Raw genomic sequence first — 25,412 nt, forward strand, 5'->3', positions numbered from 1 at the left:
GGGTTCTGTGACCCGCAGGAGGACACGAGATAGAGGCTTTGGAGAACAAGCCAACAGTTGATGGTTCCCTAGGGAGATCACGTCATCTCAGGGTTAGAACACAACGCTCTTAGTATGCCTGTCAAGGCAGTCTTCATGGCTGTGATGCCACACACCAAAACAGCTCCGAAGCAGGTAGGTCTAATTCTAACCAATTCACTGGAAATCACTGCTAATCACGGAGCGAAGGTGTGGCTGAGTCCATCAGAACCACTTCTCGGGAAGGCAGTGCCCCTTATTACACGTTGCCAAACTGCTAGAACTATCCCGAAAAGCAAGGCAGAGACTTCCAGGCAAACTGCACATCAATCCTTCCCTTTTATTAGTGCAAAACACTTCCCATTAACAGCCTCACAGGCATTGCGCAGACACTGCAGCTCTGTCTCTTGGGTTAGGCATGCTGTGACCTTTGCATCAAAGAAGTAATTAGAGGGATGTGAAAGCTTAGTTCCCCTTGCCACTGAAACCAAAATAGTATCTTCACTAAAACTATAAATAGTTTTTACCCCAGAACTGAATTTCTTTATAGATAATATGTAGACAACATGGGTCTAATATGGGCCATTTCTAAATGACCTCACAATATTCGCGAGATCCACAGGAGTCTCAGGGCACCGAGGGCACTGAGGGGCCTCACCAGCCCTAGCCATCCTCCCTGGGGGTGTCCCCGCAGTGTCCCCAGGCAGCGTCCCCAGCAGTGATGCCGCGGAGCTCAGGAGACAAACGCTTTTCCCCCTCCCTCCCCCCCCCCCCCCGCCCCCAGCACACCCCTCTAACAGGCACGACCCGGAGGGCATGTCCCTGCCCAGTGGTGGAAGTAGCTGTGGGGACACAACCCTCAGCAAGAGCCACGAATAACAGGAGGAGATCTGGTCCTTCCCGTGTTTATCCTAACGGCAATCGGCTTGGAGCAACAATTAGATCCCAGCGCAGCGGAGGCAGAGCGTACCAACCCACCCAGACTTGCTTGTGTCTCTGAGGAAAGCCACCAAAGCTGCCACTCACCTAGCCCTGCCAGTGTTCCCTGCACGATCTTCTCGCTCTATTGTAGGTGGAAGGACCATGGATGGGAGCTGAAGGAGGCTCTGGACGGAGGCGGATGGGTTGACCTGGAGATCCCACCTGTCTACCTGCTGGCAGTCATCTTGAAGGGGACTTCTTCTGAGTTTGGGCTGGGAATGCTCCTTGCAGAGCTGCAGGAGCCTGGCTTTGACCTAGCCAGGACCCCAAGCTAAAGCCCCGACAAAGCCAAAGGCGATGTTCAGCCTGAGGGAAGTTTGGCCTTTATTTTTCCCGTATCCCCGTCCGTTCCCCCTTGTTCTGACACAGATTTCTGGCGTGCCTCACGCTCTTCCCCAGCGCTCTCCCGCTCACAGGCTGATGCTGGTTCGCTTGGCACGTGGCCGGGAAAGCTGCCTGTCCCATCAGGGTTGATGGATAGCTGTGAGAACCCGCAGATGCAGGCAAACTGCTTCCTCCTGACACAGTGTCCCAGAGGCTTGGAAGCTGGTTTAGCCTACTCCGAAAGCTACAAAGCACGGCCACAGGCTACAGAAAAATCTGCCTGTGGCGACATCTCTTGACAACATATGACTGCTCAAAGTTGTTGACCAGCTCCCCAAAAGTTCAGAGTATGGGGATTCACACAACAAAATGCACAGCAGGTGTTAAACGCCTGCCCTCCAGGTGCTCATCAAGCCCTCGGAGAGAGGTGCTGGTACCTCTAGGGCATTCCTGGTAGGGCTGGATGCTGTTCCATCAGCCCAGCTCATCCTGTGGTGTTTATTTTGCTCCCGCTTCTTGGGGCAAACGTTTGATGAAGGAAAATGTTTTTTTTTTTTTTTTTGGTAGCATAACTGGCAGTGGATGTGCCATTGGCTTTGTGCTTCCCTTACCACAGTTAACTCTGCCCAGAAATGTATGACTCTAGCTGGAGAGCATAAAAAGTTCACCTGCTACACGCTCACTCATGCCGTGTCACAGTTTCCAAAGGAGAAAACTTGGTCCTTGTCTCTTCTTAGTTCCCACATGTCCAGCCTGATCTGTGACCCCTGTGTTGAAGGACGGCAGTCACCAGGAGACAAACATGCCCACCGGTGTGAGGTCCTGCTCCCTGCTCAACACAGTCAGGTACCATGAAAGGGGCTGAATGTTTGCTTTCCATTTCAGAGCACTCTGCTGTCAGCGAGACAGACAAACCGCAAAAGAAAAAAACCACAGCTTGTGGCACCTACCAATTGCCTAAAGGTGTTTGGCCAAGAGCACTGGACTGGCCATGGTTAAGCTCTGCAGAGGAGAGCTTACTTCTGAGCTCTGCCTTGCAGAACAACCACACAAGTTTTCCCCCCCCCTCCCCCAGGTCACAGGTTTGGATTTGAAAACTACAGGATAAGAAATCTCAGTCAAAGACCTTCCCTACACGGGGCTACGGCTGCCAGCAGCCCGCTGCTTGTGACGAGTTCAGTGGCACGGGAGAAACTCAGCTCCTTTTGTGGCCGGGCTCAGCATTCACTGCAGGTTGAACGGACACAATGAGCTGGTCTTCGTACCTGGAAACTTGGTGAAGAGTGCCCAGGACGGATCCAAACAGAGCCTCCATTTGAACTTCCATGAGCAATGTTCTCCTCATCGTGACCAACCAGCACCGCCTGAAAGAGCGTCAACCGTGGCATGGCGTTGATTTGTTTGTCCTCAGCACTCCTGAAAAGAGATGGTATATGCTCTAGGGTATCTGGGAAAGTTCTGATGCTTATTTTTTTTGTTTTTGGTGTTGTTTAGTGAATATTTCCCCACTGGTCAATTTTTGTATGCCTCATATGGCTGGAACGGCAAGTTGTTGAGAAGATGTCAGGGCCCTGAGGGCCTCAGCCCACCCCCTTTCCCAGGGAGGTGGCCGATGCCCAGGGCTGGGGCTGTCCCTGCGTGCCCCCCAGCCTGCCTGCTCCCTCGCTGGGGGCAGTGGGATGGGTCCTGGCTGCCAGACCCTGCCCTGATGCCCCCTTGGGAACCCTCACCACACTCCGACAGAGAGGTAGATGTGGAGAAATATGACACAGAGCAAAGACTTCTCCCTCGTGTTCTCATCCCTTAGCTGGCTGGTGTTGCAGCAGCTGATGAGGAAAGAGCACTTTCCTTGCTTTGATTTTTGTTTGAATTACTGTGTCTTTTGTATATGACTGTAGAATATTTTTCATAAATATTGTTACTCCAATCTCCGAATTCATAATTTCCAAAGCCGTTTAGAATTTTACCAGGATGCAGGTCCTCTCTGTAAACTCATTTATTCAAGTGCTACCCAAATTGTTTTAGTTTTTCCCACATGAATTGGCAATGCTCTGTACTCTTCTGCCTATACCACTAGAACTCTCATTCCAGATCCTCCTTCCTATGTCTGAAATTCACAGATCTCTTCCTCCTTGACTCCTAACACCTCAGCTTTGTTTCCTCAGGGCAATTAAAAACTGAGCTTCTTTGGCTTCTATACCTATCCTAATACCATCACTCCCTTTCCTGAGACTATGCATTAGCTCTTCCTCTTACAGCTGGTCTCTATCCCAGTTTAGGTCATATGTTCATCTATGCTACATACTGCAAACATGCTGTTTACACCTACAAAACTAGTGAAAATACAGCTCTGGCTATCTTGAAACGCCTTAATCTCAATTCTTCCATTATTCTTAATGTTTCTAGTTGAAAATGAAAAAAGGAGTAAAAAATAGGTATAAGTACAAAAATATCAAAAAAAGGCTTTTACTCAGTCCTCTCACGTAACCTAGTATTTGCCTCTCCATCTGTTGAATGTAAAAGCTATGAAGCAAGGACTGTTTTTTTTTTTTTTAACGATTCCTTCAGTTGCTACCAAGAGGAAGCCCTAGAGAGGTCATCAAATAATGCTTAACCGCACTGCCTGCTTGCATTACCTATAATATAGGCAACATCTTATCTGAATCTGTTACTTCTACGGGAGGTAAAATTACAACTTGGAGGTACGCTGACGAAGGTCAGCTCTCCAGATTAGTCCAGGGAAAATTCTGCTTTGCAGTATACAAATCCAGTTCCCCTTAAGGGGCCTTTCCTCATTCCAGTTACACAGGAAGAAATGTGACTAAAATAACAATGTAAGCATGGACCTGAAAACACACCTCATACAACTTGCCAAGTTCCAGAGCAACAGTGGAGTCTCACTCTCAGGGCTCCTCAGATTCAGGAGTTTTGGATGCAAGGTTTTGTTTGATCTTTTTTTTTTTTTTTTTTTTTTTTTTTGAGTTTTCATCTTAGTTTGCATGTTTAGGACATTTCATAACAGTAAAGGAAATGTATTGAAAGATACCGGAAATTATCAACAGGAATGAGAGCTAAGACAGATCTTTACTACCCTTCTGTCTGGTAAAACGGATGAAAGCAAAGAAAAATCTGTGAAAATTCAGAAATTGCATTTCATCTGTCTGGTCACAGAGTGGCACTGTTATCCCACACATTTCTCGATGGAGGGACTATCTCCCCAGGAATCAAACAGCTCCTGCCAAACCGCAGATGTCAGAGCTCCTGCTTTGATTAGGAGAGGACTTCCCTCTGCAGAGCCCTCAGGCCTTTGGCACCCTTTCGCTGCAGGATCGCTTTGAAACAGGTTTTACTGAACAACAGCTGTAACGTATATTCCATGTATCTGTTCTTTCACATCTGTGGAGAGCTGATGGTGAGGACTGCAGAACAGAGTTGGAGTAAGATGCTGGCTATGTGCAGGTGACGCTTAGTTCCAGGTTGGTTTCATATCAGATTTAGCTGGCATCGTATTCTAGGACTCTGCAGTTTGAATGAAAACAGTTAACTGGCTGATGGAAAAAATAATGCGGAATGAGGAGGAGGAGAGGACTGTTGTCGTGGTTTGAGCCTGGTCGGCAGCCTAACACCACGCAGCAGCTCTCTCTCCCTTCCCCTCTGGCAATGAGAAGGGACAGAGAGCCAGGCTTGGGGTCCGAGATAGAACTGGGATGGGGAAAAATTCCCTCTTTATGGGCACGAGCAAAAGGCAGACTCGTTAGGGGAAGAAAAAAAAAGAACATACATTTATTACAGACACTAACAACATGTGACAGAGTAGGACAGTGAGAAGCATTGCCACACCTTGAGAACACCTTCCCCCCACCCCTCCCTTCTTCCCGGGCTCAGCTCTGCTCCCGATATCTCTACCTCCTCCCCCAGTGGCGCAGGGGCAGGGAATGGGGGGTGCAGGCAGTGCTGCCACTTCTTTTATCTTCGGTGAGGGGAGCTTCTGGAACTTGTTCCCCCTGTTCTAGCGTGGTCCCCCTCTCACAGGAGACAGTCCTCCACAAACTTTCTCCGACATGAATTCCTCCCACGGGCCGCAGCGTTCCCCACACTGCTCCATCATGGGTCACTAACTTCCTCCGACTGGATTCCCTCCCACGGCTGCAGCCCTTCCCGAGCTGCTCCAGCGTGGGACTCCCCCGCATGCTGCAATCCTCCCAGCACTGAATTACAGCAGCAGGGCTGCCTTTTCCCACAAGACCCCGGCCTTCTTCGGGCACAGCACCTTGATCAACCGGGCAAAAAAACCCCACCGGCCATAAATCGGTGTCTGCTCCACCGTAGATCTCCGTGGGTGGCAGGGGGGGCCGCCCTGCCATCTCCCCACAGGATACAGGGGGGTCTCTGCTCCGGCACACCTCCCCCCTCCTTTCTTCCTCTGTTCCTCCACTGACCTTGATGTTCACGCAGCTGCAGCAACTCCTCCTCACCAGTCCCACTGCTCCTCACCACGTCCCTTCTTAAATACGTTATCGCAGAGGCACAGCCGATTGGCTCAGTTTTGGTGCAGAGGTGGAGCTGACGTGGAGCTGGGGGAGCTTCGAGAAGCTTCTCACAGGGGGCTGCCCCGATAGCCCCCTCCCCTGCCACCAAAAAAACCCCACCACTCACTCAACCCAGGACAACCGTTTTGAAGAATTTTCTTCTTTTAATACCCTTTAACAGGTCACTGACAGTTGCTGTTATGACTCCTCACTGTGGTCATTTATAGAGCTGCAGATACAGAACAGACTTTAATCTACAACTGACGAGATCATAAACTCTCCTAAACTTGGATTTACCTATGACTATGCACACCTTTGTAATCTCTGTTTTCAACAACATATACTTAGTAATGAAACTGCTGATTCAGGTTGCATTAGGATTTGGGGTGTAATTCCATGCCATGCCACGTCCATTTTGAATCTCAAATGTTCCCAGTTTGGTCACTTGAGAAAAGCACTTTATTGTCGCCTGCTATGGTTATCAAAAGAGATGTGAGCTGAGACTGCCAGTGTAAGAGAGAGGGATCAGCATCTGAGCTAATCCACCAAAGTCAGCAATGAGTTACACGTGTTATCTGGGTGTTGTCTCATGCCGTAATGCCTTTTATTCTACAAAACTTGTCTCTGAGCATCATTGCTTTCCCTGGTTGGCCTATTTAATGCTTTCATAGCATTTCCAGCTTGTCGTAACTTTTCCAAGATGGATATAAGGTTTCATATCCCCCTTCCTTCCAGAAAAAATGACGGGGGAAGGTTGTTTTTTGTTATTGCTGGCTTCTACAAAAAGCCAAACTGAAGGAACTGGAACTAGTTATTTGCAAGATTATAAAATTACTTCTGCTCCATACAGAGCACTTTTTTTTTTTTGCCATTTCAAATGATTGTAAAGCTCAGACATGGTATAAACTGCCTGCAACTACTGTTTAAGGACTTACTGCACATGGTGAAAACTAATTAGTGATAACTAATAACAAGAAACTTAAACCCACGTGAATAAAAAACTGACTAGGGGCTTGTGTTCCAGTACTTGTTAAAACAACTTGGCTTCTGTATATTGTAACTAAACAGGTGTGTTCTACAGTACTAAATAGGATCAAAGTTTGGCTTGCACAGCTCCACCTTTGTACACATTTCCTAGCAATGTCAGGAAAGGCAGTTCTTGACAGCCGATTCCTTTTTGGAGACACAAACACCAGCTGAAAATAAGTGTTGTGTATGTTTTCTTTCCGGCTCTTTTAGGGCTTCCCATGGAGGCTCTGATGACACTTTTCCATGTCTTCTTATTTATGTCTTCTCTTTTTGTCATCCCAGAATTTGCACAACCTATTCAGCAGTGCCTTCCCGATGCCAGCTGCAGTCACTCAACAGTGCAGTAAGCAGGAACTTGGCGGGGAAAATCTCTTTTTACCCTGGACCTACTGCTGTGCTTTCCTCGCCTCATATTCCAGGGCAGAATTTCTTCAGCATCACTGATTCCCTCTCAGAACAACCCATCCACGCTTGATTCCTGGTTACTGAAATTATTTTTTTTTTCAAATTAATTTATTCTTTAAGCCGCTTTCTCCTGAATTGACCACCCCCAAACATACTTTCAGTGGGCTCTACCCCACTGCCTTATGTTTCAGATTGATCAGCTTCCCACTCACTGTAAACCCCAGCTGCCTTTTGAGCCTGTGGAGAGTCAGGAAAATAAGTAAATTTTGAGAAAAGCGGAAGCCACTTCCTGTTAACAACTTTGTGTAACAAAAGAGCTCCCCTGGGAAGGCTGGTCTCCCATCTTCCTTTTTCTGGATCCTCCCCCAGCTTTGTCTCCTCTAAACTGCGATGAGACAAGATTATGTAAATGTTAAGGTCTAACAGGTAGTTACATACTGGCTAAAAACCTCTGAATGCAGTTAAGTCTTTACGTGACCGTGTCTGAAGACCATTAACACCACGTGTAGAACCCGGCTGGTTTCAGACGCTACAGGCGCTAGACTGAAGTGTAAGAATCACGGATCCCACCACAGCCCTGGGAGCTTCTGCTCGGTTGTGGCCAGAGCAGGAACCCTGGGCTGGTTGCAATCCCATCTGACCTTCTCCTCGGCTTCGAGCCACTGAGGGCGCGGGGGCAAAGCGGGTGCCACCCGGTCCCGTCGCCGCGGGGGTGCGGCAGCCGTGCCCGCCGGCCTGACCCCGCCGCGGCGCTCGCTGGGCCCGGCCGAGCCGCAGAGCCCCGAAGCCTCACACAATCCCCAGGCGGGACGGGACGACATGAGACAAACCTCCGGGCCCGCCGGAGCGCCCTCAGGGCCCTCAGAGCGGGGCGGGGCCGGGCGCCATCCGCTCCTCCCTCACGGCACAGCCCGGGGAAGATGGCGGCGGGGGGGGGGGGGGGGGGGAGAGGCGTGGCGCCACGTGGTCACGCTTACCGCGCCCAATAGGCGCTGAGGAAAGGGGCGGGGGGGGGGTGGGTGGAAAGCACCGCCCGCCGGCCACGTGACGGCGCGCGCGAACGGTCGAAGCGGTAGGGGGCCCGCCCGGGGCTTGGCGTCACGTGACGCGCTCCTCTGGCCCTACCCGCCCCCCCCTTTCCCTTTCCCCTCGCCCGCCGCTGTCACGTGCGCGGCGCCGGCGCGCGCTCTTGCGCCCCTCAGGCCCCTTGACCGTGGGGGCTGGGCGCCGGGCGGCCGTTAACGGTCCTAACGGCCCTAACGGCTCTGGCACCTCGGAGACAGCGGGAGCGCCCGGCCCGCCGGGCGGAGCGGCCGCGGGAAGCCCGCCGGGGGAATGTCGCCGGGGCCGGGTGAGGAGCGCTGGGTGTGGGCGGCCCCTGCGTGGGGCTGCGGGCTCCTCCAGCCCCGGGCGTTTCCGTGAGGGCTGAGGTTTGGCGTGGGCGGGAGCTGCCGGGCGGAGGTCACCGCCGAGACCCCGCTGAGGGTCTGTGCGGCTGATGATACCCACCCGGGGGAGGGAATGCTCCTTCGGGGGGGGGGGGGGGTTCATCCGAGTGACTTGGCGAAGCTTTCTCGTAGTCCGCCTGTGAATTGCTCCCATACAGCTCTCCGAAGGTCTCTCTTCCTACTTGGCGTAGTTCACAATATGTTCTTACAGATTTTTTTTTTTTTTTTCTGATTTGTGGTGTTTCGGTTCATCCTTCCCTTTGTTGTCTGCTTCCTGAAGGCTGAGATCTAGCTTACCAAAACAGCAGAGCTCTCAACATTTTTTTTTTTTCCCCCCTCACTGGGCTTTATATGAATAATTAGTGTTTTTTTCAGTGTTTCATACACTTCTTCTAAATTAAATATTAAAGGAATATTTACTTTTTAAAAGAAACTTTCAAGTTCTAATTTAGACAGTTTGAGTTGACCTCTTTCAGAACACATGTTGTCTACTGACAAAAGGTGAGTGGACTTTAATCGTTTAAACTAGGAGAACGGTTATGAGAAAAAGATACTAAACTTTGTAAATGGAAGTGGTTTTGGAGCACAAAGGTTTTTAGGAAAAACAGCGTTTGGAAGTTGCAATAAGTCTTCAGAGCCTTAATACGAACGTTTTCCTTCAAATGCTTATCTCTGTACTTGTCAGACTGAAATACAGGTATTGCTTTAGAAGATGTCGTGTCCTGAGTGAATCGCTTCAATAAGTTGCAGTAATGGTTCAGCTTAAAAATGAAAAAGAAGGCATATTGTGATTGTAATTATGATTTTGTTGTTGTGGGTGGATGACTGTCATTCTACTGAGGGTTTTTTCCTATTGCTGAAGCGGTATTATGTTCAATGGTATTCATGTGCGTGGTGCTTTTTGCTTGCTTGTATCTCAGCTGGTTACTCAAAGCAAATAAGAGGTTTGGTTGTCAGGTCTTAGATCAGCAGGTTTTTCTTTCCCTGCATTGCTCATAAAAGGCATCCAAAAATAAATCGTGCAGAGGTTTGAACGCACAGATTTTGTCACAGAAATCTTGCCTTATGTAAGGTCGAAGGAAAGTGAAGGCATGTGATTTCAGGGAGTGGAATATCTTTGTGTTGGCAGGGAGAAAGCCTCAATAACATCACTTGGTTCACACATCTGATTAATGTCAATAGTATGTATTGTTTCCTTGTTCTTTCTCAATACTGAAATACGAGATTAAAAAAACAAGCATAAACTGGAGAAAACATGGTGAAGATTAGTGCTATGTCTCGGATTTGGCTCTTTCTTGGTTGAAGTGTACTTAAAAAAGGATCAAGTGTGCCAGTCACTTCTTGTTGTCCTAAAGGCAGATATCCCAGCTTTTGTGTTCTCACTGCTGCTTATAATTCCCATAGACAATTAGGAGAAATGAAGGCCTGAGCCTGCAGTTTCTTTCTGTGCAGGAATAAGTCTGCCCAGCTAGAATACACTTCGGCGTTGGAGCCTGAGGAAAGAGTGAAACAAACAAACGCGCAATTGTGTTCAAGCAGCTTTTACAAAATGAGGGGATAATCTTGGAGGAGTTAACTACAGTTTTTTGTTTCAATGACAATTGGTATTGTTTTCCGGGTGGGATGTTGTGTTAGGCTATTGTTCTCTCCAGCGTGGATTTGTTTAGCTGAACTATAAACTCTGTAAAACTTTATTATTTAGCACTCATTTAAAAAAACATTTTCTAAACAGTCTTTGTTTTATTATTATTATTATTTAAGACAGGGATTCATGTTTGCCTACATATATATCACTGAGAATCAGAATGCACACTTTAGAAAGCAAGCTAGCGAGAAGTTGAATGCATAGGCAGCAGTTTAGCACAGAATTTCTGAAAGGCTTATGTCTCTGAAAGCATGTGGCTTTTATCAATTCTGAGCAGATCTAGATTTTTTTTCCCTAATGTTGTTGACTGCTCTGAGTTCAATTTCTTTTTATTGCGAATATGTGACCAGTTCATTTTCATTCTCTACAAGTCATCCTTTCTTGCTTATTTTTAGCCTCACTGAAATTCAGGCAGTTATCTTTGTTCCTGTTTATATAGTGAGATTGTTGGATAATTTCAAAGATGTCAAATCAGTTAGAGGTATTGTTGCCATAAGCTCCCTCTGCTGGTTAATTCTGCAGTAGAAATAAAGCTATATGGTGTATAGTTGTTTATCACCGAATCATGCAACAGAAATTAAATGACAGTTAAAATCAGTGACATACAGTGTTTCTAAAAGCAACTATCTACCAGAACACCAGGTTTAAGCTTACAACTTTTATACTCCTAAGACTTTTAATTGCAATTAATTTAAAATCTAGATGTTGATATGTAACTGACAGCTACAACCTTAGAACTGCTTCTGTCATGTTGCATGCAGAATCTAAACAATAGCTTGAGAGCTAATATATTGAGACAGCTATTTGCGTACAGATTAAATGAACTTCGTTACTTTGGCCTCCATCTGGTACCTTTGCTACCATGTTGTGCTTACAAACTTTCAGTTAAGGTGCAGTGGTTGCATAGCATGTAATGTAGTGGCGTGCAGGCCTTTATGTGATTATCAGGAGAAGTAAACAATAACCTCAGCTCTCTTATTGATGCAGTACAGCAAGGGTAAGAGAAGGACACTGTGTTTCTTCGTGCCGCTGCTTGCCGTGACGTGACTGAAGTCTCCTAAATCAGCCTTTCATAGCAAGGATTTGCCCAGAAGAAACTCTGCACATGCCTTTTCACCGCCATATTCAGCCAAATGTTGCACAAGGATGAAGCCTGAGTGTGATTGGTGTGAGAGGTCAATCACAGTATTGCAGTGTCTACCCTTTTGGAAAGTGTGCAGTGTGTCTTAAAGGATGCTAAAATTAATTGGGTTTCTGTTTTGATAACCCTCAATTACTTTACCAACATCTCCATTTACAGTGCTATATATAAATATATATTCCCTAAATACTCTTTTTCCCCACTGCAGACTGTTTTTTTTTCCCCCCTCCTGTGGCAACTAGAACTTTTATTGGAAAACTAGGAAATTGGCTAAGATTGTTAAGGAATCCATCTTTAGAGAGGAAAAAAGCGGATCTTATGCCTAGGTTGGACATTTATTTTCTGTGGAAAGCACAGAATGAGTAGTTAAAACAGCTTTCCATGCACAGTTAAAGGTAAGCAGCAGTGATCCATATATAAGCCTCAGAACTTTCAGGTTTGTGTGTTATTTCACTCCTTTAGACATAAGCAGAAACAAAAATAGCTACTGTTGCTACTGCAAAAATGTTGCAACTGAATGATAGGTACTCTAGCAAATGGCAGCATCTAAGGACAATAATATTTGTAGAGGAGGGGAAAAGGGTGTGTGTCTGAGGTGAAACAGTACATATTATATAAAAGGCAAAAGATGTTTTCTGTTTGCTTGTTTTTGTTTTAAGGATTTTTGTGAACCTTCATTGGTTGCTAAACCTGGGGGGGCTTTAGGATTGAGATTTATTAAAGAAACTAACCTGCCAGTGGCAGGTGAATTGTCATTAAAAACCTCTCAGGCAAAACCCTTGAAGTAACTTTGTAGGATTGTAGTAACAGTTGAAATTGGAAATATACAGCATTGTTTCAGATAAAGCAGAGTTACACCTGTCAAAAATTGTGAGGTTTTTCATCTGTGGATGGAGTTCGTTGCTCATGTTTTCAATCTCAAAAGTCCTGTGTGCTTGAAAGCTTTTCTTTTTTCTACTGGTATTAGTTTCTGTGACAAGATATCCAGCTGAACTCTGACATATGGGAAATGCAGTGGAACTCACGGAGGTTTTGGAAGTGCTTGGAAAGGTTTCGTCAAAGAAGAGTGGTTAACTGGGTCATACAGTAGTGGAAAATAAGCCAAGAGGATTAAAGATCTAGTGCAAAGATCAGAAAGGGAGAGGTAAAGTAGCACATTTTAAACTGGTTACCTTTAGAGTAGAGTAGGTTCTTAGGGTGCTGTAAAACTTGTTAATTTACTAGGTCATGCTTCATCAAAATAACATTTTCTCTAAATGTCTTAAATAGACGGGATGTGTTGGAAAGAACTTCATTGAAGAAAGTATTTTCCTTAATGTCCAGTTTATGACATGTTTTTGCATTGCCAATTATATAGTATATGAGGCAAATTAAATAGGTAAAGTCAGAAGAGAAAATCACTTGGTCTGCTCAAAAGAACAAGTCATCGTGCTCTCCTTTTAATCGATCGATAGTGTCGTATGTTAAATGATTTCCCAAAGTGAGGTAACAAATCTTAGCAACTAACTAGCTTGAGTTTGTAACTGGACTAGAAACTAAGGCGGCTTAACTGCATTCAAATCTGTTTAGCTGTGTCAAATGGGCTGTGGTCTTGGCATCAGGTAGACTTTTCAAGAGCTGTTCTACAAATACATTTATTATGAATGTGCCATCTGGAGACTTCAGGTGTTGTCAAGACCTGCTTCAAATGTGAAATGTAGAGTGAAGTCAGGCTCTCAGTGAGAGAGGTGCCTGTAGTGCAGATCTGGGTTTGTTGGAGCAAGGTTAAGAAATCTGATAAGGACACAAGTTTGGGTTTTCTTTGTGTTGTGTTTTTTTTGCACGTATACTTCTACTGTGACCTTGGTGTTCCTCAAACTTTTTGAAAAAATAATAATAATCCCCCTCCTTCCAAAAAACTCTGCACTAAACAACCTGTATTTTAGGACTGACTGTTGGTCTTGAATAGCTTTGTGAAGCCATGTCTTGGTTGTCAGCGCAGTTTTGAGAACCAAGCATCAGAACCAAAAGAAAGAGGCTCTCCTGTTCTCACTGCTGTCCATATCTGATACCCAGACATCGTCAAGAAGAAGCCTGACTTGAAAGCAACAGAGCAAGGAGTGGGGGGATAGCATAGGACTGGAGCAAACAAATGAAAAGGAAAGAACTGAATGTTGATGAGAGGATGGCATCTTAATAGAGACTACATTTCTTACCCGTTGAATGATTCTTTATGTGGGTTTTTTTTGTTCTGTTTTTTTTTTGTGTGTGTGTTTGTTTTTTTTTTTTTTTTTTGATGGTGGTTTCTGTTTTGTGTGTGTTTTTTTTTTTTTTTTTGTTGTTGTTGTTGTTTTTTTTTTTTTTTCCAAAATGGTTAATTGTGACTTGTATCACATCAGTGACATTCTATGGAATTCTCCATCTAGTGCTTTTCAGATTTCACAAAACTTGCTGATATGTCTGAACACGGATCGTAGATTGTCAGTGGCAGAATCCCTTCAGGGCATGAGTGATGTTACAATTTTTATGTGCAGGATTGAAGACCTAGATATGCTCTGTGTGTTTGTTGACTGTTGTTCTTGAGCTGGTGGAATTGTCCCAAGGAAGCTGGGAAGAAGGAGCATTGTGGAAGGATGAATTACATACATCTGTGTTCACTGACAGATGATGTCTATACCCAGTCATGTTTCCCATTTTTAATGTGGTCCAGCTTGTTTCTAAGTAACAGATTATGACAATTTTACTTAATTGCTTTTCTCTGATGTGTTTCCCTGCTTAATTGTACGAACTGATGAGTTTGTCATGCTTTTGTGCTCTCACAAATAGTTTTTGACCATAATAACAGCTTTTAATTATGCAAGAGGTGACAAATTTAGATCGTGTGCTTAACAGCCCTAGCTTTATTTTTATTTGCAGGATTCACATATACATCAACAGTGTGCTTACAACGGCGTATAGAAGTTGTAAGACTGCAAAAAAATTTTCACAAAGCAAAAATTTTATAAATGGGAATTCCAACGGAAATTCCCTCTGAAACCCACTCTGCCACTGGTGGGTATTTGCTAGATCACAAGCTTTTAATAAGTTTGCTTGTAGAACAGCAGATGTTTAGTTAAGTAAACTGTATTCAGTACAACTGTCCTGTTAAGGAATGGTCTGTGCTTCCGATGTCCTACCAGTGGCTTGCTATTTGTTCACCTTAGTACATGGAAATAGAATGACACGTTTCATACAGAATGTTAGACTTTCAGAGCCACGACACATGTATCTTCTCTCATTTAAAGGAAATTATTACCTGTTGCTGAAAGTGCAAAATACGCTTTTTAATAGTTAAAGTACACTTTTTTAATAATTAAAAAAAATATTTTTTTTATTACAGAAATGTCATCTTACTTGTAGAAACGTCATGACACACAGCAGCATCATGGTGGATGTAGGCAAGTGGCCAATATTTACCTTACTGTCACCTCAAGAAATAGCATCTATTCGGAAAGCATGTGTATTTGGTACATCAGCCAATGAAGCTATATACATAACGCACAATGATGAGGTAAGGCTGTAATGAAGTGGAACGTATGTTCTATAATTAGTTGTTTTCAGAGCCCACTGAATACTTGTAAGTTAATAGCTTCTCAAAAGCATTGTGTGAAATTTGTATATTTCGAAACATGTTGGATATAAATGATGATTTTTTTTTTTTTTTAAGTCTTGTACAGGGACAATATAGATGGAGTATTTAGGAAACTTGCAAATGGCAAAGGCTGGGATGGATTACGTGCACTTTTGAAGACAGTTAGAATACAAAGGAAGTTGTAGTAGATTGAAATTAAGTGAAAGCACTCCAGGTATGAAGATAAAAAATGAGGTTGTGGCTTGATAAGTAACAATCCAGCAGAAGATTATCTGTGGATTTTAATGATTCAGAAACATAATGCAGGTTAGCACTGTGCTGCTGGAAGAAAACAAGCCAGATGTTTTGGGATGTATTAATGGGTGGGTTTCTTGTAAGACTGGGTAGAGTAGGATATTTTATTTTTTTTTTCCCTCCTAAGTCCTATCCAAGCTGCCTATAGGATGAGCCTCCCACAGTACAGCTGTGGCTGCTCTTTAAAAAAATGTTTTTAAAAGAAGGTGGCGTCTTCCACTTTCACAGTTTAATACTTTTTATAGTACAGTTCCTGCAAATGAGAAACCTAGCTTTCAGGCCTGCCTGGACCTGAAGAATTCAGACCCACCAGTGAACTTCCAGTGTCTTGGTGCTGACTCTTGAGCTTATTAACTTCCACGAGGGAGGTTTCTGGCTTTTGAGAGTCTATGGCAAAACTCTTGTCCTGCATTTATGAAGACCTGGATATTGCCACATCTATGCAGTGCATACCCGAGTATAAACCGCTTGAAATGAGTTTTCCTCTGTTTTTTCAGGTATTTGTTTTTGGACTGAATTGCAATAATTGTTTGGGAACCGGAGATAATCAGAGCACAATAGTACCAAAGAAGTTAGAAGCCTTATGTGGAAAGAAGATTTCCAGTCTCAGTTATGGAAGTGGACCCCATGTTGTACTTTGCACTGAAGGTAGAAAATTCACATTTAGTGTACAAACATAAGTTACAGGTTTTAAGTTCCACTTGCATTTAATAAGAATGGATTAAGGTGTAATTGTGTTAGCTTGTTAATTGGCTCATGTACACTAAGGGGCTCTCACTGGTCTTAAGTGGAACTAAATGTATTCTGTATTAGGTAAAGTGAGTTTCCATTTCCATTATGTTGCAACTATAGAGTTTTACTCTTTCGTTTATGACGTACTCAGTCTTACCTATGCACTTTCATATATTTCAACAATAAATCAAGAGGTTATACTGTTATATATACACGTATAAAAGAGTTCTATACAAAGTATATATTTTTTTAGTATGCGGATGCTTCTTGCAATAGCTTCACCATTTGTTAATGTCCTTTCGCTTTCTTGTTGGCATTTGCTAATTTGTTAGAATTCTGTCTATCTTAACTTCCTCGGAATTTTTGGTGGTTTTTATAACAAACTTAATTTTTTTTGCAGATGGTGAAGTATATGCTTGGGGACATAATGGTTACAGCCAACTTGGGAATGGCACAACCAATCAGGGCATTACTCCTGTTCAAGTTTGCACAAATCTGTTAATAAAGAAAGTGGTGGAAGTAGCTTGTGGCTCTCATCATTCCATGGCGCTGTCGTTTGATGGGGATGTAAGTTGAAACCTGTTCAAATAGTGCACATGACCTTGCAGCCTGAAGTTCTTTCTCTATAGTGTAGTTGCAATATAACCTTTTCTCCTGCTGCCTTAAACTAAGGTGTCCTTTTCTTCAGAGCAGGCCTGAAAACAACTCAGAAGAACCTTATCCACAAACCCCAACAAAAAAAAACCCAATCCAATCACAAAAGCAAGGGAAGAAAAGCTTAGTAAACGTTTGTGTCTTTCATTTGTTGTGTCTCCCAGGGAGGAGACCAGAAAGCTGTGCCACTTACAGGTGAAAGAATGGTTTGTGAGGTGCAAAATGTAACATTGTTATTTGCTTGTAGTTCTGTTATTTAAGGGGTATATTGAGTTGTTTGTATTCACTGGTTAGTCTTTAGTCTGTTTCTTGTAGTCTTCATGAATTCCACACAGGTGCTGTAAAGGAGTGTTGCTCTGCACACTTCTCAATACCTTTGTGTGTAGCTAATGAAAGAACACTTTGTTTATATCCAAATCTGCTTTATGCTATTTGCTTAGATGGCTTAAGGCTATGTGTCAGGGGAAACGAGTACAGTTAGTTTCCAGTTAGTCAGATTTGACCAATGTGTGTGTCTCTGATTTGAGTTGCATGTTACTGCATGGAGGAAAGCCTCATTTCAGCTCTGCTTTAACAAAAGAGTTCTAATTTTAAAACCTTCCTAACAATGAAAATGGAAATTACAATTATTTCCATTTTGGTAATCTGAGCAAGTCTGTGTTATGGTTCAGCGTGGAGTCGTAGTGCAACGGTAATAGAAAGTAGCAAAGCAGTAATTTTTAGGCTAGGAAAGAGACGCTGGATTAATTTAAGTGGTCTGTGTTGTATCTGAAATGAGAGCCCGCGCTTAGGGAAGATCTTCATGCTGTGGCATTTCACTTGGTTAAATGATAAAATTTGATGTGCATGCAGGAAGGAGAGGGTGTTCAGGTATTAGTTAAACTAGTGGTGCCTGCTGCTGTGTGGTAGCTGCCTGTGATGGCCATGCTGTCTCTTGTAATAAATGTAGCATGCTTGAAATGGAAGCAGCAAAGCTTCTTTGTATTTACCACGGAGTTGAGATTTGCAGCTTGCTGGCTGTGATGGCTAGTTAATGTACTATAAATCCATCCCTAGCATACCTTGCAGTAGCTTTGTCTATTTGTGCTCAGAGGTTTTATCTGTACCAGAATGGATTATACTGAAAACAGCAAAATGTGTTAAGTAGAGTTTTATTTGCAGAAAGATTTGGCTGCAAAGCCTTGTGACTTGATATGTCTGGCGATTTGAGAGGCATTGAAGTTGGAAGTATTCGTGGAAATACTTGGCGTAATTGATTTGTACAGGTGGTTCAGTGCAATTTTAATGTAGTGCAAATTTAAAAAAAAAAAGAATCTAAATGGTAGACTTAAAGCACTGCAGACATTCATGCTTCTCAGAGAGGAAACTGAATCGCTCTTTGGTGTTTTGATCTACCTTCTGAGATTCTCTACCTCAGTTTTTTTTCTATGTTATTGAAATTAAGATATTTTGTAGAGCATTTTCAAGTATTCAGTAGGAATCAAAGATCCAGAAGGTACAGGTAACAAAACCCAGAGGACTAATGGTGTCTTTTGTTCATATTAGACATGGTAAATGAGTTGTGTTGGGAGGTTTTTTGGTTCCTGTTTTGGTGGGGGTGGTTTTGTTTGCTTTGGTGGCAGGAGAGGTGTTTGTTTCTAATGACTGGCATTTGGTTTGGTGTCACAATAAGCAAGTGGCTTCTGGCACCAAAGGATGTGCAGACTTCACATGAGGGTATCTGTCAGTGTGCCTTTACTGGCTAGCCTGTCTGTGGCTGGGTATTTTCAAGAGGACAAACTTTTTAACTGGGTGACACCCCAGAGGATGGACTCTCAGAAATAGTTCTGTGCCAATCTGTGGGTGTGAATGCAAGTAATAAAAATTGAAGGAACTGAAAATCCAGAGCTATAAATATCTTTTTATAGCAAACTGCTTCCCTGTGTTCTGGACTTTTAGACGAAAGGAACCAATAGTTTTGGTTTTATTAGTTTGCCACTGGCAAACTTTGAACTGTCAGAGATGGTGCTTTTTTTGCTAATGGCATTGTGTAAGAGTTTTGCTACTGTGAAACAGGGGCTGACAAAGCCATCTCCTTTCACAGCTCTTGAAAGATGTAAAAGAGGTATGATGAGTGTCCAGCAATAACCTGGTTTAGAGTTCTATGAAGAAAACTAACTAGCTGTAAATTGAGGAGCTCAGCTTGTTTGGGAAACAAACAACATCCTGGCTTGCATTCCTTTTTCCAACATCATGAAAGCATAAAGACAGTCCACTCGCTATGCTCTTGGTCTTATAGTCTGACTTATATTTCATATGGCAATATGTTCCTTTTGTTTTCTGTTGTAGTCAGATGCTCCAATTCTGTAGCAAGAAACTGAAAAAAGTGGTATGTTCATATCTGCTAGATCAGCCCTACTGCTGTTTATAATTTTCAGCTGTTGAAAAATAATTTTAAGCATTTTAGCTTGTTAAATAGGATACTTGACTCAATCTGATGCTGACTATGGTAAGATTATGCTTTATTACTATTATTAAGGCTTAAATTGCAGTTTTTTGTTTGTTTTTTTATGGACAGCTGTACGCTTGGGGCTATAATAGCTGTGGTCAAGTTGGATCTGGATCTACAGCAAACCAGCCAACTCCTCGTAGAGTTTCGAACTGTTTGCAGGGTAAAATGGTAGTTGGCATTGCTTGTGGTCAGACTTCCTCCATGGCTGTGGTAAACAATGGTGAGGTAAGCATTGCTGCGTTCTCTGTTACCCAAACTTACGAGATTAATGTCTGAACATGGAGAAATGCTGACACGGAGCACTCAAGTTAGAGTTGTACTGACAGAGTTATATTAGAGTTACATGCGTAACTTCTGTGAGACCAAGTAAAGGAGAACACTGTAATTAACTGGAGATGCTCTCTTTACACTAAACATTTCTTCTTATGGCAAACACTGTATTGGAACTTACAGTAATTCTTACTGAGTCTGCAACTGCAAGGATTTGAACAGTTGCATTAAGCATGTCTGTCTTCATATTTCAACAGATTAACATATGTCTTCATTAGATTTTTTTTGAAACTGTGCACAATTAAATAGTTAATCTTTCTGCCAAGAATACACTGACTGATCCTGATTCTTAAACACATTGCTTCATTTACAGCAACAAAACCAAACCAAGCTTTAGAACATTGCCCTAGTATTGTGCAACTGTTCTGGTTCACCTGAGTTTATGGTGCTGTCTTGCTTCTAGGTATGAACTGTAACCTCATTTTTATTACATTTCACCAAACTTGAAGTGTAGCATTTCTTTGTGACCGGAGGGACTGTAATAGTCCCTGAGGTTGAGATGAGTTTTCACTGTACATACTTCTGTCTTGCTGTGTCCACCATAACAAAACCAAAGGGAAAAATTAGAGCTAAACTGGGAACTTCAGTTTAAGGTAATCCCAGTAGCTAATCAGGTGAGCAGAACAACTAATTTCTTGTTTTATTTAAAAAAAGTAATACGGAGAAAGGAAGGTGTAAAAGTCAACTAAAATGGTGATGCTTTGGAGAGATTTTGGTGTATTACAAGTTTATTGCAAAATTCCTAGTACTACAAAGACAAATATACTATAGAAAGCTTCTTTAAAAGGGAAATGCAGGATTGAAGAGTTGAATAGTCAGTGCAGTATACTTAATATCTTTTGCCCTTGTCTATATTTCTTTTGGAATATCATGCAGTTTTTTAATAAGGCCTGCTTTTTTTGACTTGTGCTTGATACTAAGTCTTAAGTGTTCTATGCTTCTACGGAGGAGTGGCTTAATTTTGCTTTCCTTTTGCAATCAGGTTTATGGCTGGGGTTACAATGGTAATGGTCAGCTAGGTCTTGGAAACAATGGCAATCAACTAACGCCATGCAGAATAGCAGCGTTACATGGCGTGTGTATACTCCAGGTATGTCTAACATGGAAATGAAAATGCATTCATGTTGCTAGCATCTGCTAAAACTGTGTCGTTGGAATCTTATATCTGCTTCTAGATTTAACAGTTCAAAATTCTGAATTTCTTTCCATCCTGTAAATTATATTAGGCTTCTAAAAAAGTGCAAGTAAGCTGTAAAATGCTTGCTTTTGTAAATGTTCTGAATGATTTAAAGTTAGCTAGTGTAACTAGCAGTAAATTACGCTATGGATACAAATTGCATCGTTATTACAAAGCTGAATGAATGAAATGCACTAGGTGGAGACAAGAAATGAAAGGGAACAAGATGTTCAAATTAAGTTTACATTAATGTTGTAATTACGTCTTCAGAAGTGAGGGGAGGGGGAAAATGAGTCATGGGTGTGGGTTTGGTTGGTTGGTGGTTGGGGTTTTTTTGATTTTTGGGTTGTGTGGTGTGGGGTGGATTTTGTTTTTGTTTTTTTGTTTTTTTTTTTCCTTCCAGCTAAAACAAAAATTTGGGATTTCCTGGGTTTTTAGTAAGGTTTTGTGTAGTTTCTTATGGTAACTTGGGTAGAACAGTTTGTTGGCTGTTGAACTGCAGTTTCTCACAGTTTGTATGGCATTCAAAACATCAAATTCTGAACGTATTTCAGAGTTGCAAGACATGATGATGAAGTTCACTGTTCTTTGTGTGCAGAGTCTACAACTGAAAGCAAGTAAAGTCTAGGGAGACTTTGCAAGAGTGCAATAAATTATTTAGAAGTAGCCGATGAACACTAAATGAAGTTGGCACTTTTCCAGTACCTCCAGCTAATGTATTTTGTGTTAGCTTTACGTACTGAGAAATAACACATTGTAGTGCTAAATGAAGAGTGCCTGAGACGGTTAACATCAGCTAGACTAAGGTAATGAGTGCAATAATTTTGTTTCTGATCTCTGTTTTGTTTAGTAGTAATGCTTATACATTTACTTACAGATTGCCTGTGGCTATGCGCACACACTAGCACTAACAGATGAGGGTTTGCTCTATGCCTGGGGAGCTAACACTTATGGGCAGCTGGGAACTGGCAATAAAAGTAACCAGCTAAGCCCAGTGCAGATCATGATGGAAAAAGAAAGGTAATCTTGCCAAAGCTGTTTCGGGATTGATAAATCTGAGCATGTGTTATGCAGTCTCTAGCACTTGGAAGCATGCCTGTGTAGGGTTTGGTGAATTATTTTTCTCTTGCTGATGTTAAAAGCATAGGAAAGGATGGTAACCTACTGTTTACTGTAGACTGAGTGGTTTTTGCTATGTGTAATGATTGTTGAAAGTAAATATATTTTGTATTTACCTGATACTGAAAGATAATGAACGGCTAAGTGTTAGGCTGTTCTAAATACGGTTAAAAATCTGGAGCTCTGAAATGGATAAGCCAAGCTGGTAAGCTGTATTGAGGCCTACATCTAAAAAACAAACAAACAAAACAACAACAACAAAAAAAAAACCCAAAGCAAACAAACAAACAAACAAAAAAAAAAAAAACAAAAAAACCCCAAACAAACAAAACCAAACAAAAAAAAACAACAACAAAAAAAAAAAAAAGAAAAAGAAAAAAAAGAGGGTAAGGAAGCACCACTTTTGTAAGAAGTGACATGTGAGCAAAAAACCAATTTTCTGAAAGGCTGATAATAGCCAACGACATAAACAGAACTTGCTTTGCAAAGTTGGTAGAGCTAAGGGGAAATAATACTGCTTTTATGAACGGTACCAGCTAGCAGTTGGTAGAGTTTCCCAGACTCATAAAAGAATAACCCTAATCCTTCTCCACCTGCTTTCAGCACCCTTGTCATCCTCATATTTGGGATGGCTCTTCTGCTGTTCACATACAAACTCGAACCCCAGTCCCATTCTCCGGGCCCGTGTGTACACCTATAGACTCATGTACCTCAGTTTGAAAACCTCATAGTCTATAAATTCCTTAATCTGTCAGTCTCTTAATTTGTAATCTCCTTTTAACTAGGAAACACTTGTGATTGGTTTTTCTCCTTCATTTCTGAACTGTCTTCCTGGGAAGTTGTTCCTATTTTTTTCCCGTTTCTCACACTTAACATTAAATTAAAAGCTGTACAGTACTGAGATTCAGAGTTTAAAAACTGGGTGGGAGGAAAGAAGAAAGGAACCATGACAGTAGAAACCACTGAGGTGAGGCTGGCTTGTCTGTGAGGGAACTGACCCTAGCGAAGCAAAAATAAATATTCTTTTAAAAAGCACTGGGAAAGAAATGTGTATGTTTGCAAATAGATCAACTTTGTTTTCTTAGCAATTTATTTCTTGAGTGAACCAAAGGGTACCGTTGCATTTAGAACTGCATGTGAGCTAAAACTGTCATGTGTTCAGTGACTAAAGGAGGGAGAAAATATACCATAAAACTTCTGCTTGGAGTCTAAGTCACTTGAACTTACTCATCTCTCTTGACTTGGCTCCCTTGGAAACAGTGCTCTAAGTGGGTGAGCTGTCATTTCTCATGAAGCATGTTACTGCTGCTTCTCCTGCTCTTGTCATTTATATAACTCTTTTGTCATCTGTATGTGATCCTGGTGACAGTTCCTTAGGAGGTGGCATTTGATGCCATCCTGAAGAATATTGCACATACAGCCTGTAAGGATGTGTTAGCTTGGAGGAACAGCTCTGAGGGTCAGCTTCCGGAATTTTGATGTTAAATTTATACTTAACATGTTATCCTGTATGTGTTCTGTAAGTATACAGTACACAGGTGTTACAGTTCCTGCTCTACTACTTAATTATAGTATAGTTCCTCTAAAAATAAGAATCTCTTCTGCTAAGGAAAGAAGGTTTGGGGAAGGAAGTAGTTTAGGTGAATAGCTGTGAAGGAAAGTAAGGTATCCCTAGAAAAATTACTTTATAATGTCTCTTGCAGAGATACGGAAAGACGTCAGTGTTGCACAGAGGTTCATAAATTGATAATGGTGTAAAACAACCCATTAGTCTTTTATCTGCCAGAAATTATTGATACATATGCTGAAAGTGATTGTCGATTCTTTCCGTGTTCTATCTTGAAATAATTTTTGCACTTAAAATGTGGGCTTTGTGCTAAAAAGGCTTTTTGCCTAAAGAGCTAACTCTTCATGGATATTTTTCTGTAAAGGAACAAATATTTTGATATGTATATTCTTGGACTGCTTGGAAAGACATTTATTTGTCACAGTTGATCTGTTTCTGGCACAAAAGCATGAAATCCTCAGGTTCATTTTTAGCGTGGAGAAAAAGCAGGCAAGTGTAGCTTTTCTTTTGAACTAATACTGGAACTTGCCCCGGTTTTTGGTTATCGTGTGAACAGAGACCCTGGCAACGTCCTTGATGTCCTTTTAATGAAAGTGTGATTCTTCTCAGTTCTTGTAATGTTTCAGATAGCAAGATAGGGATTGCCTGAGCAACGGGAGAGCAGGATAGATAAGTGCGCATCAGCAGCTCTAATATTTTAAGGAACTATGTGAGGTGGGTGAAAATACTGTGTAGACTTTATTTAAAAAACAACCACAGCTCTTCAGGAATGCGGAGGTAAGTGCCTGTATTCACCTGTCCTCAGATGAAGCACTGTCCATGTTCTATGCTGAATTTCAGTGTTGAGGAAAGGAAAATAACAGCAAAATAGGAGGTCAGAAATACAGGCTGTAGGACAGACCTCTGTATACGTACAAAACAGAAGAGATGAAAAGGGGGGTGGCGTAGAAGGGTTTCTTAATAGAGGGTTAATTGAAAAATACATAGGAACTGAACCTCAAAATGGGAGAATTTTTACAGCATCTGTTTGAAAGAAGTTCTGAAAAATGCTCCGCCAAAATCTTAGTAGTTGAACTTTTTGCCTGTTCCCTAACTGGAAGTTGCATAACCACCATAAACATTTCTTCTTGCAAATAAGTGTCTGATGTTGCATTGGTTTTAAAGGGGAAACCCAAAACTTTGTTTCTCTTCACCCCTTCCCATGGCTGAGGAAGAAGGAACGTCAGCTGAGGAGACTGACGTAATTAAAGCAAGCTCTGGTTATGGTAAAGTCTACAAGCAATCTGAAAAATGTCGTTGCAGTTTTTAAATACTTATTCAAACGGTATCACATTCGCGCAGGGCAGAGAAAGTAGCACAGCAGTGTGAATGCACTTTGGTTGGCTGTTATTTTGGCGAGGCATTTGGGAAGTTACCTGGTCCCCTATCTGTAAGGATCTCACACGGTTTCTTCTGTTCGCAGGGTTGTGGAGATTGCAGCCTGCCACTCTGCTCACACGTCGGCTGCCAAGACGCAGAGCGGCCAGGTGTACATGTGGGGCCAGTGCCGCGGGCAGTCGGTGATCCTGCCCCACCTCACTCACTTTGCCTGCACTGACGATGTGTTTGCTTGCTTTGCTACCCCTGCCGTTATGTGGAGGCTTCTGTCAGTAGGTGAGACGAAGCTCCGTTGCCAGTCACGGCTGTAATCGCTGTGTAGGTTTGCAGGGATCAGTGCAGGATACCGCTGCCGCGGCAGGTTCCTGCTTTAAGGAGAACCAGCAATTAAAATTAGCTCTTTTAGCTAAGTTCTTTCCTGTGAAGGAAGTCCACTTCGGCAGCTAACGACGCAGAACAGCGTTAACAAGATTGTTTGTTTGCCAGTATGCATCTGGAGGGAGCCCTGTTTTACCCTTGCACTGTGAATATTGTCTTATTT

General features: G+C 42.6%; 1 protein-coding gene across 4 annotated transcripts in view; it reads left to right on the plus strand.

Moving 5' to 3' along the window:
- Positions 1-8,363: 8,363 nt before the first annotated feature.
- The window catches only part of RCBTB1 (RCC1 and BTB domain containing protein 1), a 33,409-nt gene continuing 16,360 nt past the window's right edge, over positions 8,364-25,412 (plus strand). For 2 of the 4 annotated variants that reach the window (XM_033006682.2, XM_033006683.2), the window contains exons 1-8: positions 8,364-8,637; positions 14,879-15,049; positions 15,922-16,072; positions 16,557-16,723; positions 19,368-19,526; positions 20,614-20,721; positions 21,686-21,828; positions 24,957-25,147. In XM_033006682.2, the coding sequence (XP_032862573.2) occupies positions 14,906-15,049; positions 15,922-16,072; positions 16,557-16,723; positions 19,368-19,526; positions 20,614-20,721; positions 21,686-21,828; positions 24,957-25,147 (1,063 nt within the window). In that variant the 5' untranslated portion in view covers positions 8,364-8,637; positions 14,879-14,905. Of the gene's footprint in view, positions 8,638-9,156; positions 9,236-14,878; positions 15,050-15,921; positions 16,073-16,556; positions 16,724-19,367; positions 19,527-20,613; positions 20,722-21,685; positions 21,829-24,956; positions 25,148-25,412 lie in introns of those variants that run through there. The other 2 variants (XM_033006685.2, XM_033006684.2) reach the window with 2 other exon arrangements.

Source organism: Tyto alba, unplaced genomic scaffold, assembly GCF_018691265.1.
Source record: "Tyto alba isolate M040663 unplaced genomic scaffold, T.alba_DEE_v4.0 Super-Scaffold_45, whole genome shotgun sequence".
Taxonomy (NCBI): Eukaryota; Metazoa; Chordata; class Aves; order Strigiformes; family Tytonidae; genus Tyto; species Tyto alba.